Source organism: Delphinapterus leucas, chromosome 11 (assembly GCF_059928025.1).
Source record: "Delphinapterus leucas isolate spDelLeu-1000000601 "Yukka" chromosome 11, BTC_Dleu_Yukka2, whole genome shotgun sequence".
Taxonomy (NCBI): domain Eukaryota; kingdom Metazoa; phylum Chordata; class Mammalia; order Artiodactyla; family Monodontidae; genus Delphinapterus; species Delphinapterus leucas.
Window position 1 is genome coordinate 35192873 of NC_143139.1, and position 15826 is coordinate 35208698.

At 36.5% G+C, this 15826-nt stretch overlaps 1 protein-coding gene across 1 annotated transcript in view; it reads right to left on the minus strand.

The window, feature by feature from the left end:
- Window positions 1-15826, minus strand: part of NELL2 (neural EGFL like 2) — a 435366-nt gene that overhangs the window by 13195 nt on the left and 406345 nt on the right. Inside the window, exon 18 of the mRNA XM_089920567.1 lies at window positions 12119-12259. Within this exon, the coding sequence (XP_089776693.1) occupies window positions 12119-12259 (141 nt within the window). The remainder of the gene's footprint in view (window positions 1-12118; window positions 12260-15826) is intronic.

Sequence of the window (15826 nt, forward strand, 5' to 3'; positions counted from 1 at the left end):
TTCACAAATCAAGCCTTGGTAAACTTAAGAAATTTGAAACTGTATCAAGTATCTTTTCTGACTACAACGCCATGAGACTAGATATGACTCACAGGAAAAAATCTGTAAAAAATACAAACACATGGAGGCTGAACAATACACTACTTAATAACCAAGAGATCACTGAAGAAATCAAAGAGGAAATAAAAAATACCTAGAAACAAATGACAATGAAAACACGATGACCCGAAACCTACGGGATGCAGCCAAAGCAGTTCAAAGAGAGAAGTTTATAGCAATACAATCCTACCTGAAGAAACAGGAAACATCTCAAATAAACAACCTAAACTTACACCTAAAGCAATTAGAGAAAGAAGAACAAAAACCCCCAAAGATAGCAGGAGAGAAATCATAAAATCAGATCAGAAATAAATGAAAAAGAAATGAAGGAAACAATAGCAAAGATCAATAAAACTAAAAGCTGGTTCCTTGAGAAGGGAAACAAAATTGATAAACCATTAGCCAGACTCATCAAGAAAAAAAGGGAAAAGACTCAAATCAATCAAATTAGAAATGAAAAAGGAGAAGTAACAACTGACACTGCAGAAATAAGAGGAGCATGAGAGATTACTATAAGCAACTCTAGGCCAATAAAATGGACAACCTGGAACAAATGGAAAAATTCTTAGAAATGCACAATCTGCTGAGACTGAATCAGGAAGAAATAGAAAATATGAACAGACCAATAACAAGCACTGAAATTGAATCTGTGACTAAAAATCTTCCAACAAACAAAAGCCCAGGACAAGATGGCTTCACAGGCGAATTCTATCAAACATTTGGAGAAGAGCTAACACCTATCCTTCCCGAATTCTTCCAAAATATAGCAGAGGGAGTAACACTCCCAAACTCATGCTGTGAGGCCACCATCATCCTGATACCAAAACCAGACAAAGATGTCACAAAGAAAGAAAACTACAGGCCAATATCACTGATGAACATAGATGCAAAAATCCTCAACAAAATATTAGCAAACAGAATCCAACAGCACATTAAAAGGATCATACACCATGATCAAGTGGGGTTTATTCCAGGAATGCAAGGATTCTTCAGTATATGCAAATCAACCAATATGATACACCATATTAACAAACTGAAGGAGAAAAACCATACAATCATCTCAATCAATGCAGAGAAAGCTTTCAACAAAATTCAACACCCATTTATGATAAAAACCCTCCAGAAAGTAGGCATAGAGGGAACCTTCCTCAACATAATAAAGGCCATATATGACAAACCCACAGCCAAGATTATCCTCAATGGTGAAAAACTGAAACCATTTCCACTAAGATCAGGAAAAAGACAAGGTTGCTCACTCTCACCACTACTATTCAACAGAGTTTTGGAAGTTTTAGCCATAGCAACAAGAGAAGAAAAAGAAATAAAAGGAATCCAAATCGGAAAAGAAGAAGTAGAGCTGTCACTGTTTTCAGATGACATGATATTATACATAGAGAATCGTAAAGATGCTACCAGAAAACTACTAGAGCTAATCAATGAATTGGGTAAAGTAGCAGGATACAAAATTAATGCACAGAAACCTCTAGCATTCTTAAACACTAATGATGAAAAATCTGAAAGTGAAATTAAGAAAACAATCCCATTTACAACTGCAACAAAAAGAATAAAATGTCTGGGAATAAACCTACCTAAGGAGACAAAAGACCTGTATGCAGAAAACTATAAGACACTGATGAAAGAAAATAAAGATGATACAAATAGATGGAGAGATATACCATGTTCTTGGATTGGAAGAATCAACATTGTGAAAATGACTCTACTGCCCAAAGCAACCTACCGATTCAATGCAATCCCTACCAATCAAACTACCAATGGCATTTTTCACAGAGCTAGAACAAAAAATTTCACAATTTGTATGGAAATGCAAAAAGACCCCGAATAGCCAAAGCAATCTGGAGAAAGAAAAACAGAGCTGGAGGAATCAGGCTCCCTGAATTCAGACTATACTACAAAGCTATACTAATCAATACAGTATGGTACTGGCACAAAGCCAGAACAGGATAGAAAGCCCAGAGATAAACCCAGGCACATATGGTCACCTTATCTTTGATAAAGGAGGCAAGAATATACAGTGGAGAAAAGACAGCCTCTTCAATAAGTGGTGCTTGGAGAACTGGACAGCAACATGTAAAGAATGAAATTATCACACTCCCTAACACCATACACAAAAATAAACTCAAAATGGATTAGAGACCTAAATGTAAGGCCAGACACTATCTAACTCTTAGAGGAAAACATAGGCAGAACAGTCTATGCCATAAATCACAGCAAGATCCTTTTTGACCCACCTCCCTGAGAAATGGAAATAAAAACAAACAAACAAAAAAAACAAATGGGACCTAATAAAACTTAAAAGCTTTTGCACAGCAAAGGAAACCATAATCAAAACCAAAAGACAACCCTCAGAATGGGAGAAAATATTTACAAATGAAGCAGCTGACAAAGGATTAATCTCCAAAATTTACAAGCAGCTCATGCAGCTCAATATCAAAAAGACAAACAACCCAATCCCAAAATGGGCAGAAGACCTAAGTAGATATTTCTCCAAAGAAGATATACAGATTACCAACAAACACATGAAGGAATGCTCAACATCATTAATGATTACAGAAATGCAAATGAAAACTACAATGAGATATCATCTCACACCAGTCAGAATGGCCATCATCAAAAAATCTACAAACAACAAATGCTGGAGAGGGTGTGGAGAAAAGGGAACCCTCTTGCACTGTTGGTGGAATGTAAATTGATACAGCGACTATGGAAAACAGTATGGATGTTCCTTAAAAAATAAAAATAGAAGTATCATACCACCCAGCAATATCACTACTGGGCATATTCACTGAGAAAACCATAATTCAAAGAGTCATGTACCAAAATGTTCATTGCAGCTCTATTTACAATAGCCAGGACATGGAAGCAACCTAAGTGTCCATCGACAGATGAATGGATAAAGAAGATGTGGCACATATATACAATGGAATATTACTCAGCCATAAAAACAAACGAAATTGAGTTATTTACAGTGAGGTGGATGGACCTAGAGTCTGTCATACAGAGTGAAGTAAGTCAGAAAGAGGAAAACAAATACCGTATGCTAACACAAATATACATTGAATCTTAAAAAAAGAAAGAAAATGTCATGAAGAACCTAGGGGCAAGACGGGAATAAAGACACAGACCCACTAGAGAATGGACTTGAGGATACGGGGAGGGGGAAGGGTATGCTGGGAAAAAGTGAGAGAGTGGCATGGACATATATACACTACCAAACGTAAAATAGATAGCTAGTGGGAAGCAACTGCATAACACAGGGAGATCAGCTCAGTGCTTTCTGACCAGCTAGAGGGGTCAGATAGGGAGGGTGGGATGGAGGGAGATGGAGAGGGAAGAGATATGGGGACATATGTATATGTATAACTGATTCACTTTTTTATAAAGCAGAAACTGACATACCATTGTAAAGCAATTATATTCCAATAAAGATGTTGAAAAGAAAAAAAAGCAACGGAATTGGGTCATTTGTAGAGACGTGGATGCATGTGGAGACTGTCATACAGAGTGAAGTTTGTCAGAAAGAGAAAAACAGATATTGCATATTAACACATGTTTGGAGCCTAGAAAATGGTACAGATGAACCTGTTTTTAGGGCATAAATTGAGACACAGAGGTAGAGAATAAACGTATGGACACCAAGGGGGGATAGCGGAGGTGGGGCGTGGTGACGGTGTGAAGAATTGGGAGATTGTGATTGACATGTATACACTGCTGGGTATAAAATGGATGACTAATAAGAACCTGCTGTGTGAAAAAATAAATTAAAAAAAAAAAGAGGAAAGCAAAAGTACCAAGAGACAACTGACAACGAAAACACAATGATCCATAACCTATGGGATGCCACAAAAGCAGTTCTAAGAGGGAAGTTTATAGTAATACAATCCTACCTGAAGAAACAACAAACATCTCAAATAAACAATCTATACTTACACGTAAAGGAACTAGAGAAAGAAGAACAAACAAAACACAAACTTAGTAGAAGGAAAGAAATCATGAAGATCAGACAAGAAATAAATGAAATAGAAATAAACAATAGCAAAGATCAATAAAACTAAAAGTTGGTTCTTTGAGAAGATAAACAAAATTGATAAACCATTAGCCAGACTCATCAAGAAAAAGAGGGAGAGGACTCAAATCAATTAAATCAGGAATGAAAAAGGAGAAGTTACAACAGACACCACAGAAATACAAAGCATCCTAAGAGACTACTACAAGCAACTCTATGCCAATAAAATGGACAACCTGGAAGAAATGGACAAATTCTTAGAAAGGTATAACCTTCCAAGACTGAACCAGGAAGAAATAGAAAATATGAACAGACCAATCATAATAATGAAATTGAAACTGTGATTAAGAGTCTTCCCACAAAGAAAAGTCCAGGACAGGATGGCTTCACAGGTGAATTCTATCAAACATTTAGAGAAGAGCTAAGACCCATCATTCTCAAACTCTTCCAAAAATTGCATTCTCAAGCTCTTCCAATAATTGCAGAGGAAAGAACACTCCCAAACTCATTCTATAGAAATATAGGCCACCATCACCCTGATACCCAAACCAGACAAAGTTACTACAAGAAAAGAAAATTACAGACCAATATCACTGTTGAATATAGATGCAAAAATCCTCAACAAAATACTAGCAAATAGAATCCAACAACACATTAAAAGGATCATAAACCATGCTCAAGTGGGATTTATCCCAGGGATGCAAGGATCCTTCAACATACACAAATCAATCAATGTGGTATACCGTATTAACAAATTGAAGAATAAAATCCATATGATCATTTCAATAAATGAAGGAAAAGTTTTTGACAAAATTCAACACCCAATTATGATAAAAACTCTCCAGAAAGTGGGCATAGAGGGAACCTACCTCAACATAATAAAGGCCATATATGACAAGCCCACAGCAAACATTATTCTCAAAGCTGAAAAACTGAAAGCATTTCCTCTAAGATGAGGAACAAGACTAGGATATCCACTCACACCACTATTCAACATAGTTTTGGAAATCCTAGCCATGGCAATCAGAGAAGAAAAAGAAATAAAAGGAATACAAATTGGAAAAGAAGAAGTAAAGGCGTCACTGTTTGCAGATGAGATGATACTATACATACAGAATCCTAAAGATGCCACCAGAAAACTACTAGAGCTAATCAATGAATTTGGTAAAGTTGAAGGATACAAAATTAATGCACAGAAATCTCTTGCATTCCTATACACTAATGATGAAAAATCTGAAAGAGAAATTAAGGAAACACTCCTATTTACCATCGCAACCAAAAGAATAAAATACCTAGGAATAAATCTACCTAGGCAGAAAAAAGACCTGTATGCATAAAATTATAAGACACTGATGAAAGAAATTAAAGATGATATAAACAGACAGAGAAATATACCATGTTCTTGGATTGGAGGAATCAATATTTTGAAAATGACCATACTTCCGAAAGCAATCTACAGATTCAATGCAATCCCTATCAAATTACCAATGGCAGTTTTTACACAACTATAACAAAAAAAAATCTTAACATTTGTATGGAGACATAAAAGACCCTGAACAGCCAAAGCAGTCTTGAGGGAAAAAAATGGAGCTGGAGGAATCAGACTCCCTGACTTCAGACTATACTACAGGCCTACAGTAATCAAGACAATATGGTACTGGCACAAAAACAGAAATATAGATCAATGGAACAGGATAGAAAGCCCAGAGATAAACCCACGCACTTATGGTCAACTAATCTATGACAAAGGAGGCAAGGATATACAATGGAGAAAAGACAGTCTCTTCAATACGTGGTGCTGGGAAAACTGGACAGCTACACATAAAAGAATGAAATTAGAACACTACCTAACACCATATGCAAAAGTAAACTCAAAATGGATTAGAGAACTAAATGTAAGACCGGACACTATAAAACTCTTAGAGGAAAACAGGAAGAACACTCTTCGACATAAATCACAGCAAGATCTTTTTTGATCCACCTCCTAGAGTAATGGAAATAAAAACAAAAATAAACAAATGGGACCTAATTAAACTTAAAATCTTCTGCAAAGCAAAGGAAACTACAAACAAGACGAAAAGACAGCCCTCAGAATGGGAGAACATATTTGCAAACGAAGCAACGGACAAAGGGTTAATCTCCAAAATATATAAACAGCTCATGCAGCTCAATATTAAAAAAACAAACAACCCAATCCGAGAATGGGCAGAAGACCTAAATAGACATTTCTCCAAAGAAGACATACAGATGGCCAAGAAGCACATGAAAAGCTGCTCAACATCACTAATTATTAGAGAAATGCAAATCAAAACTACAATGAGGTATCACCTCACACTAGTTAGAATTGGCGTCATCAGAAAATCTACAAACAAATGCTGGAGAGGGTGTGGAGAAAAGGGAATCCTCTTGTACTGTTGGTGGGAATGTAAATTGATACAGCCACTATTGGGAACAGTATGGAGGTTCCTTATAAAACTAAAACTAGAATTACCATGTGACCCAGCATCCCACTATTGGGCATATACCCAGAGAAAACCATAATTCAAAAAGACACATGCACCCCCCCCCCCCCCAGTGTTCACTGCAACTCTATTTACAATAGCCAGGAGATGGAAGCAACCTAAATGCCCATTGACAGACAAATGGACAAAGAAGTTGTGGTACATATATATACCATCGAAGATTACTGAGCCATAAAAAGGAATGAAATTGGGTCATTGGTAGAGACGTGGATGGATCTAGAGTCTGTCATACGGAGTGAAGTAAGTCAGAAAGAGAGAAACAAATATCGTATATTAACGCATATATGTGGAAGCTAGAAAAATGGTACAGATGAACCAGTGTGCAGGGCAGACACAGATATAGAGAAGAAACGTATGGATACCAAGGGGGAAAGTGGCAGGTGGGGGTGGGGGGATGAACTGGGAGATTGGGATTGATATATATACACTAATATGTATAAAATGGATAACTAATAACCTGCTGTATAAAAAAATAAGTAAAATAAAATTAAAACAAAAATACTGGTAAGTGCTTTAGTGAGTGACTGGAGAAATAATGTTGCTGAAGCCAGTGGTCAAGTCTCAGTTCCCATCGAACTTGAGCTAGCAGCAGCTTTTGACACAGGTCCTTCCCTCTCCCTGATAAATTTCCTTTACTTGCTTCCTATCACACTGGTAGCTCTTTTTGGGTCTTTCTTCTGCCCGCATACACATCCTCCAGGTGTGGCAGTTACATTATGAATAAGATTTAGCCAAGCAAAGAGGAGGTAAAGACTGGTCTAGTCAGAGGTAAGGGTGTGTTTGAGTCCCAATGTTCAGAGCCATCAAGATGTGTTAGAGGATCAGAAGTATTGGTATGACTTGAATATCTAGGGAGAGCAGAGTGGGTAGACAGGCAGCTGAAGAGGTTCTCCAGGATCAGTTAGAAGTCATGTTGTAAGAAATTTTAACCTTATCTTAAAGACAATAAAATGTCATTTTAGGGAATTGCAAAACCAAAAAAATCATAATCAGGTATGCATTTTTGAAAGGGTCCTTTGGCTTCACTGTGGAAAAGGGATTTAAATGGATTAGAAATTGAAGCTAGGAGACTGACTAATAGACTGTTCAGTATTCCAGGAAAGTGATGGTCATATAATAAAAGGAAACACTTATATAGTGGTTGGTATGTATCAAATTCTAAGTACTTTCATATAATGACTCATTTCATATAATGACTCACAACAACCATGAAAGGTACCATCATTATCTCCATTGTACAGATCAGGAAATTAAGGCCTAGACATGTTGAATAACTTTCTCAGGGTCACACAGCTAGTAAGGTATATAGCCCAGATGGGAACCCAAGCTGTCAGGCTCCAAGTCTGTGCTCTTAGGCATAATGCTGTATTGAGTAGTAGCAGTGGGGATGCATAGAAAGAAACAACAAAGCTAAAATCTTCCAAGATAGAAACAACAAAGATAAAGCAACTTCTTAGTGATTTGTTGGCTTCAAAGACTAGGGAGAGAGAAGGGTCATGAATGATTAGATTTCCTGCTTGGAAAATTTGGTTGATGATATTTATACAAAGAAGAGCAAGATTTTGCTGGGGAGTGGAAGTAGGTGGCAGGGATGAGCAAAGACATGAGTTAGTTTGACATGTTGAAATACACTTTCCTCTGGGCTTCCAGGTAGAGCTGTCCAACTGGATATGTGGGTCTGGAATTCAGAAAATAGGACTGGGCCAGAATACAGATTTGGTGGAGATACACTTTCATCATCCCCTTTCTCAAAAATAGACTTTCAGACTCAGGTTCAAACTTATTAGAAAGGCATTTAAAGCTACTTCCTTTGCTGAAACTCTCTTTCCCTATCTCAATGAGCCAATAATCACATCATACTTAAGTCCTGAAACAATGCTAGATATTCAATCCTTTCTTGATCCCAACAGGAAATAATTCCTCTCTTTGTTTCATTATGGCTCTGAATTCATACTTTTCTTATGTATTCATCATTTTCAACTTTGCAGCTTTCTCCTCTATTGAAAAACTTACTACATTCTATCTTGTATGACAGTTGTTACTGTACATATTTTATCTCGACTACAAGCTGAGAGCAGTGATCATACCTCCTTTATATTTCTTCACAGCAGGTGCCTGGTAAAGTACCTCAAGGTACCTGTGCATAGATTCAGTAACCACTTCTTGAGTTGAAATAGATTCATTTCATTTTCATACTTTTCCTTGATTTAAGGTTAGAATTTATATTATTTGGCTTGAACATAATACTCAAAAGATGTTACCCTATAAACATTTTTTGGGGTCATACAAGTTCAAAAAATCCTCACCAAGCATAAAGATAATCCAGAAATAAAAGCTTTAAATAAAGGGAAATGTGGGCATGAAAATACAATATTCTTACCTGGAAAAAAGATACTGGGCTTTATTCTCAGAGAAAGACAAATTTTCAGGCACATTAGGAATGATGATATGGACAAGGAAAGTGGTACCCTTGTACATTATCTGGCGATTAAATGTCTACACCTCTGAGGTAAATGGATGAGCAAAACAGTTTACACTTTGTATGAATGCAGTTTATAAGGCATGTATTTGTAGATTACACAGGCTAAAAAGTAGTGAAACAGTGCAAAGTTATTTATTCACATTTTAAAATATGAACATTATACTTCAGCATAATTGTAAACCCACTGCTGTGGCTTTGTCCACGTTGAAATGCTTCTTTTCTTTGTCCCCAGCACAGAAAAATGGAACCTGCTCAGATATAATCACACTCTTAAAATTGCATCCTTCTAAATACTAATATAACAATTCTACAAATCACTGAAATTGCAGTAAATAGATAATTGTTAAAAAGAAGCACTTTAGTTCTCTCTTGTTTTATACAACATAGGTGGGTTCTTTTAAAAGTATTCTTCAGAGCACACTGTCTTCTGAAAGAGTAGTAGATTTTTATGATAATCATTATAAATTATACTGGAAGATAATAATAGAATCATCTTTCTAGAATTGTGGTTCTTTTTTTTAAAAAAAATAAGATTTCCCATTCTTTCTGTATTTACGGAATTTCCTCAAAAAGCCTTTTCTGTGTAGGCATTTCATAGAATCCTTTACTTCCCTATATTCATCTTTATCATGTGTTATTTTAATGGCTAGTTTCATTTTCCTTGTTACTTTTGGACACTAATGAATGCACTAATTACGTTTTGTCATTTTTTTCCTGACCGTTACATCTTTACTGTATATCATACCATATGTCTGGTGGAAAAGGGAAGTACTTCTTTTTTCTCAGTTAAATAAGCAGAGTTATCGACAGAGAAAGAAGAGAAAGAAAGTGGTATCTAAGATTTGAGGAGACGGAAGAAGGTATGCAGGGGAAAGTAACTAAGGAAATAAAGTAGGAATACTGGGTGATGTCGATGGTCCTCAGAGCAGGTAGCTTACAAGATGGCCCCCAACGATCCTCACCATTTAATATTCACACGCTCGTGTAATCCTCTCCCCTTGGACTTACTGACTGGCTTCTAACAAATAGACTATGGGAGAAGTGATGAAATGTCACATCTGAGATTCAGTTATGGAAAGACTGTGGCTGCCATCTTGAGCACCTCCTTATTCTAGGGGAAGCCAGACCCCAGCCCTGTGGAGTAGCTTATGTGTTAAGGAAACAAGGCCTGCCAATAGACACATGAGTGACCTTCATTCTCTCCACTCCCATCCCAGACAAGTCTTCAAGATGAGACCACATCCCTGGGCGACAACTTGATGGTAGTAACCTCTTTAGAAACCTTGAACCAGAGGCATTCAGTTAAGCTGTGCATAGATTCCTTACCCACAGAAGTTGTGAGATAACTTTTGTTGTTTTCAGTTTCTGAGTTTTGGGGGTAACTTTTAACACATCAGTAGATAACTAATACAGCTCTCTTGAGACATGTGGCCATAAATTTAAAAGATAGTGAAAGCAGTTGCAAATATAAAGTAAGACAGTCAGCAGAGGTATGTATTTTTTCTAGTTACATTCTGATGCACAGAAAAGGATACCAAGCAAAATTAAACACAGGTTACCCCTAGAGCAGAAGAGGAAGGGATGGGGAAAAGGGGGAGATGAAATAAAGATGCATTTTCAGCTTTGCTCTATATATTTCTGTATGCTTTGAAATATTTATAATCAGCTTGTATTCATTCTTTATGTATGTAACTCAAAATAAAATAAAAGACAATCTTAAAAAGGTAGCACTGATGACTTCTTCCTCATAATATACTATAGAAAACAGGCAAAATATTTTATCAGGGAAGGGCAAAATCACACGGTTTGATCGGCTTCTTGAATGGCATTCTCTACAGGGCATTCTCTACAGGAAGTACGCATTCTGGAACCTTCACAAGTGCCAGGTAGAGTCTTCAGACCACAGCTAAGTGTTTATTTGCAAATGCCAGGTTTTAGCCCCTGGTAAGGCAGTAGCGTTCCCGTTCCGCATAAAAATCCAGATGAACGTTCCGCTCAAGGTCCAGAGCTCTGCAGCTGCTGGCAAAGCACGCTGGGAGCCTTGGCATCTATCGCCCATGTCTGTTTCACTTTTCTCTGTGTGAAAACCTCTTGAGGCCCAAGGGTAAAAGACATCTCATCATTTAAGCGTCAAGCACTGCTAAGTTAGATTCTCCAAGGCTTTCATCGACTGTGTCATTTTAGCCGCATCATTCTCTTAGGCTGTTACTCTATGAAGGTGTAAACACCAATGGAGAAAATAATGACTTCTTGAGGTTTGTTTCGTTTTCCAATCCTGTGCCAAATCCTTTTAGTATGGGTGGTTTCCCTGACAATTATTCACTGTGCTTTACTTACTCTGCCTGCCTCCTAAATATTGTGCCCCTTAATAGAGGATATAAGGGAACAGAGTTGTCAATTCACTGAAAATAAGTCAAAATTAATGGTAAATAGTTGAATATAATCTTTTCAAATTTCCATTCTTATTAGATTGACATCTTCTGTGAAGCAGGGACCATATCTTCTGTATCCAACATTCACTAAATATCTCTGACTTTGCCAGGTAAGTGATACGTTAGGAACAGCCCAGAGTAGCATGCATTATATTTCCCTTGGCCATATCATCATTGTATTTCCTCTACCCTCATTTTCCCTCTATCCTGCTTTCCTCATCTATTTTTTTTTTTCTAGCTCTTTTTTGGGTCAGATTTTTACCTGCTGCCATTTAAAAAATTTATCTGACATTATGGGTTTACTCATTCTAAAACACGCTTCAACAGTTAAAAGTGTCCACAGAAAATTGGTTTACTATTGCAAGTTTTAATTATCTGAAAATCAGATATCATAATTCGCAAGCAAAAGTTAGATTTTAACATGTTTCTAATCACTGTTGTATAAACACACAGCAAAAATCACCAATACCTTAAATATTAGATCAATCTACTATTTACATCTTACTGCATTTTCCTCAATTTTAAGACTTTAAACTCTAGGTCTTCTCCTTGTACTGACCTTCACACGATTCTCCACTTGGTGAAAACATCCCATTGTCATGGTAGCCATCTCTGCACTCACAGTGGTACCATCCGGGCAGGTTGATGCAGTTAGCACGGCTGTCACACTGAACAAAGCCATCAGAGCACTCATCAATGTCTATTTGGGAAAGAAAACAGAAACGGGATGTTATACAATTGCTGCCTTTCTCTCAAAGAAACTAAAATATTCTGTTAGATGGCTACTAAAATATTTAGTGCCAGCAAATCCTTAAAACTGAGACAACATAAAATCAAGAAAGTCTACTTGGTTGTTGAAAGCTATAGAGAAAGAATGTAGTGGTATTAGCAATAGGAGAAACATCTAGACAGCTTCTCTGTTGCAAAAGTCATCCAACTGTAGAAACTGGAAAGAAACCATCTGTACTAGTCATTAGTGCTGCTCGCCAAATATTTCCAGCTCTTTTTCTGGACACAAGCTAGGATTGCCGTGTGACTTCCTGAGGTCAATTAGGGAATGACATGCGTCACTTCCAGAGAGAGCCTTAAAGATGCAGTGTGTGATTCACACATACCCTTCCCCCATCACAATGACCAGCGATTTCCAGAAGCTCTGAAGATCAGCCTGAGTCCTGAGTGAAGACGATATGGGGCACGTTCCTCCTCTAGTTGGGGTGGACATAGAGTATGAGCAAGAACCAACCTTTTTGCTTTAAGCCACTGAAATTTTAGGGTCTCTTATTACTATCAACATAATCTCCAGTATATGGCAATAGCATTCATGCATCAACATGCTTCCGATTTTTGAGAATATATCCCATCTATGCCACCTTTTAATGTGTTTCACATATATCATTACTTCATTCAACCCTCAAAAAAAATCTTGCCATTTAGACAGCATATTGAACATATGAAAAAAAATGAGGCAAAAGGAAATTATGGGATTTAACCAAGGTCACCTAAGAGTTCATATTTGCCTAACTTTCTGGTGTGTGCTCCTTCATACAAGTAGACACAGGCTGAAATTGGCAAAATTGTCTAAACAAACAGAGAATGTATCTTGAGTTTCATATATTTCCTCCAGTGGCTTATTACTATTCTCAAATGTTGTGAGCCTTTTATTCTTCTTATTCAGTCTGCTGATTAATGGGAACATCTGATGTCCATCCAAGCCTCTTTAATCAGTCATAGAGGAAAAAGTAATTCCTAGAGTTGCTTTACAGAGTGTCACCTTCTTCTTAATACCTTCTGGGTTTCTGGGTGCTTTGGGGTTGCCTCAGACCTTGCTAAGTGATCTGCTGGCACCGTACCATCACAGCTGCCAAAAATATCCATCTTGACAACCCTTTGCCATGACTGCAGATTCCACTCGCCAAGGTAGAATAGGCTTTTCTTATATTTTTTCCGCACCTGCATCATATTCCCTGCTGCAGTGAGCAGCATGACAAGTCCCTCCTATTGATGGGAAGACCAGATACTTTTTAGAGTCCTTTCCTCCCAGACAATCCACTCCAGCAGTATCTACTGCCTTCTAGTCTCATCTAACTTCAAATTCTTGGAAGTATATATTTCTTTCATTTTCTTTTAAAATTTCCTCTTTTACTATGTTCAATTTTTAAAGAGACACATTTTTGAATAAGTAAGATTTTTAAAAGAAAAAAAGTCATCACTCATATACTTCTTGATAAGCCCGGAGTTCCTTCAGTAAAACAAGGCACAAACCATTCTCTTAGATTAGGTAGTAAGCCAAAATAAATATTTTATATGATTGCAAAATTTTAACATTCTTTCTGAACTATGAGTGATTTGCCTCTGTGGTTTCTCTTCTGAAGAGTCAGTTTCTTACCGTTAGTAATTCCTATTGTCAAAATAATTGTTAGTGGCCAAGTCAGCTAATCATTGACTTCCTGACACATAGCTGATGTGGATTGCTTCCATTTAGTAAGGCCTCATACGTTTTATGAAACAGCCTATCTGTACTTCAGGGGCCTCCCTAACTGATGATTTATAAATGGGACTAAAATGCTATGCTCATTTCAGCTTTATATGGTCTTTTCTTCTAACCCAAAAGATGCAGGAAATTGGTTATGTCATTTCTTAAGTGCATGGACAAAAGAAAACAGGTTGGAATTTAAGCTTTAGAAATGAGTTTATTGGAAGAAGGTCAGGAGGGGGATGTTTAGAGCACCTCATTTTAGAATAATTTGGTCATTAGCGTTGGTGATTTGGAAGTAAATATTAATAGAACAGAGCCTTATCCACTGAAGCAACTTTCACATCTCTTATTTACCCTTTAATTTAGTTATTTTTTCTTGCTGCAACACAAGGGCTACCTCAGGTCACATGACACAGATATATCTTTCAATATTTACTCCTCACTCATTTTCTCTTGTCACTCTTTCTAATCACCAGGCCCACTCCTATACTGCTTCATCTCCACTTCTCTTTGTTTATATTACAGCAACCTTCCTTGATCTATATCCATTAAAGCTTAATAGAAATGTTACACAGTATATTAGTGCATATTCCCTGAAGACTGGGGATTGAAACATGTGCTGGCCATAATGTATTTTCCTATACAATCTGAGTATCATTATTTGACTATTAATACTAAGTAGTATTTTAGAGGATAGATATGCAAATATATATGTCACTCAATAACTTATCATTCAATACTTATTGAATACCTGTTATATGCCAAGTATTAAGTGCTGGGGAAACAAGGATACATAAAGCAGAAGTAATTTCTGCCCTTACTGGGTTTGCTATCTATCTAAAGTGTGTTTTATTTTAAGAAAATTAAACTTATGAAAATCTGAATTTACAATCATGCAGGACAGTGTTTCCCAGCATGTTATATATCTGCCGCCACTGGTATGGTATTTAGGTGATAACAGGCAAAAACTTTATTTTAATAGCTACATTTGTATATTTCTGAATTATTTCTATTTATAGCAAGTGATACTAATAGTACAGTAGTGAAATTGTATTTAAATTTAAAAAGTGAGAGGGATTACAGAAACAACAGTAAGTAGATATTGGTATAAACAGTATATAAATATGACAAAACTTATTAAGGTGGCATATGAATGACTGGAGTTTTGAAAACACTAAGATACAGTATGGAGCAATTATTCACATCTCAGAAGGATTTACTGGGTAGTTCATTAGGTAGTGAAATGTCTTAATTCATTTAAAATATGACTCAACTTATAAAATATAAGTATACATATGTCATGGCTCAAATTATATACTTGCTACCATTTAGGATAGCAAAGTAAAACTAGCCAGATAATATACATTGCTTTGTTTTACACTTTCATGTTCCTGCTAATTTTGATTTGTTTATGAAAACTTTTCTACTTTGGTGAAAGTCGGTAGAAAATGAGAGTGTGCTTGAATTGCCAAAGTATGCACTTTCCACCAGAAGGTATGTTTGTTTGGCTCATGGGTCTAATTAAAGTGAGAGATGAAACAAGCAGCCTCATCTGTAAGCTATCTGATGGTATGTATATCTTTAGTTACTCAGTAATCATTAATAAGTAAAGAACTGAAATCTGATCCACAATTTAAGAATTCAGTATATTTTATCTATACACAAATGTAAACATTACTATGAGTTAGAACATATAAATGCACACATATTGTGTGCAATTTCAGATAGGCACATATTGTGCTTTACATATCATATAATAACAGAAAGTAGTAAAAAAAAATCAGATGATTT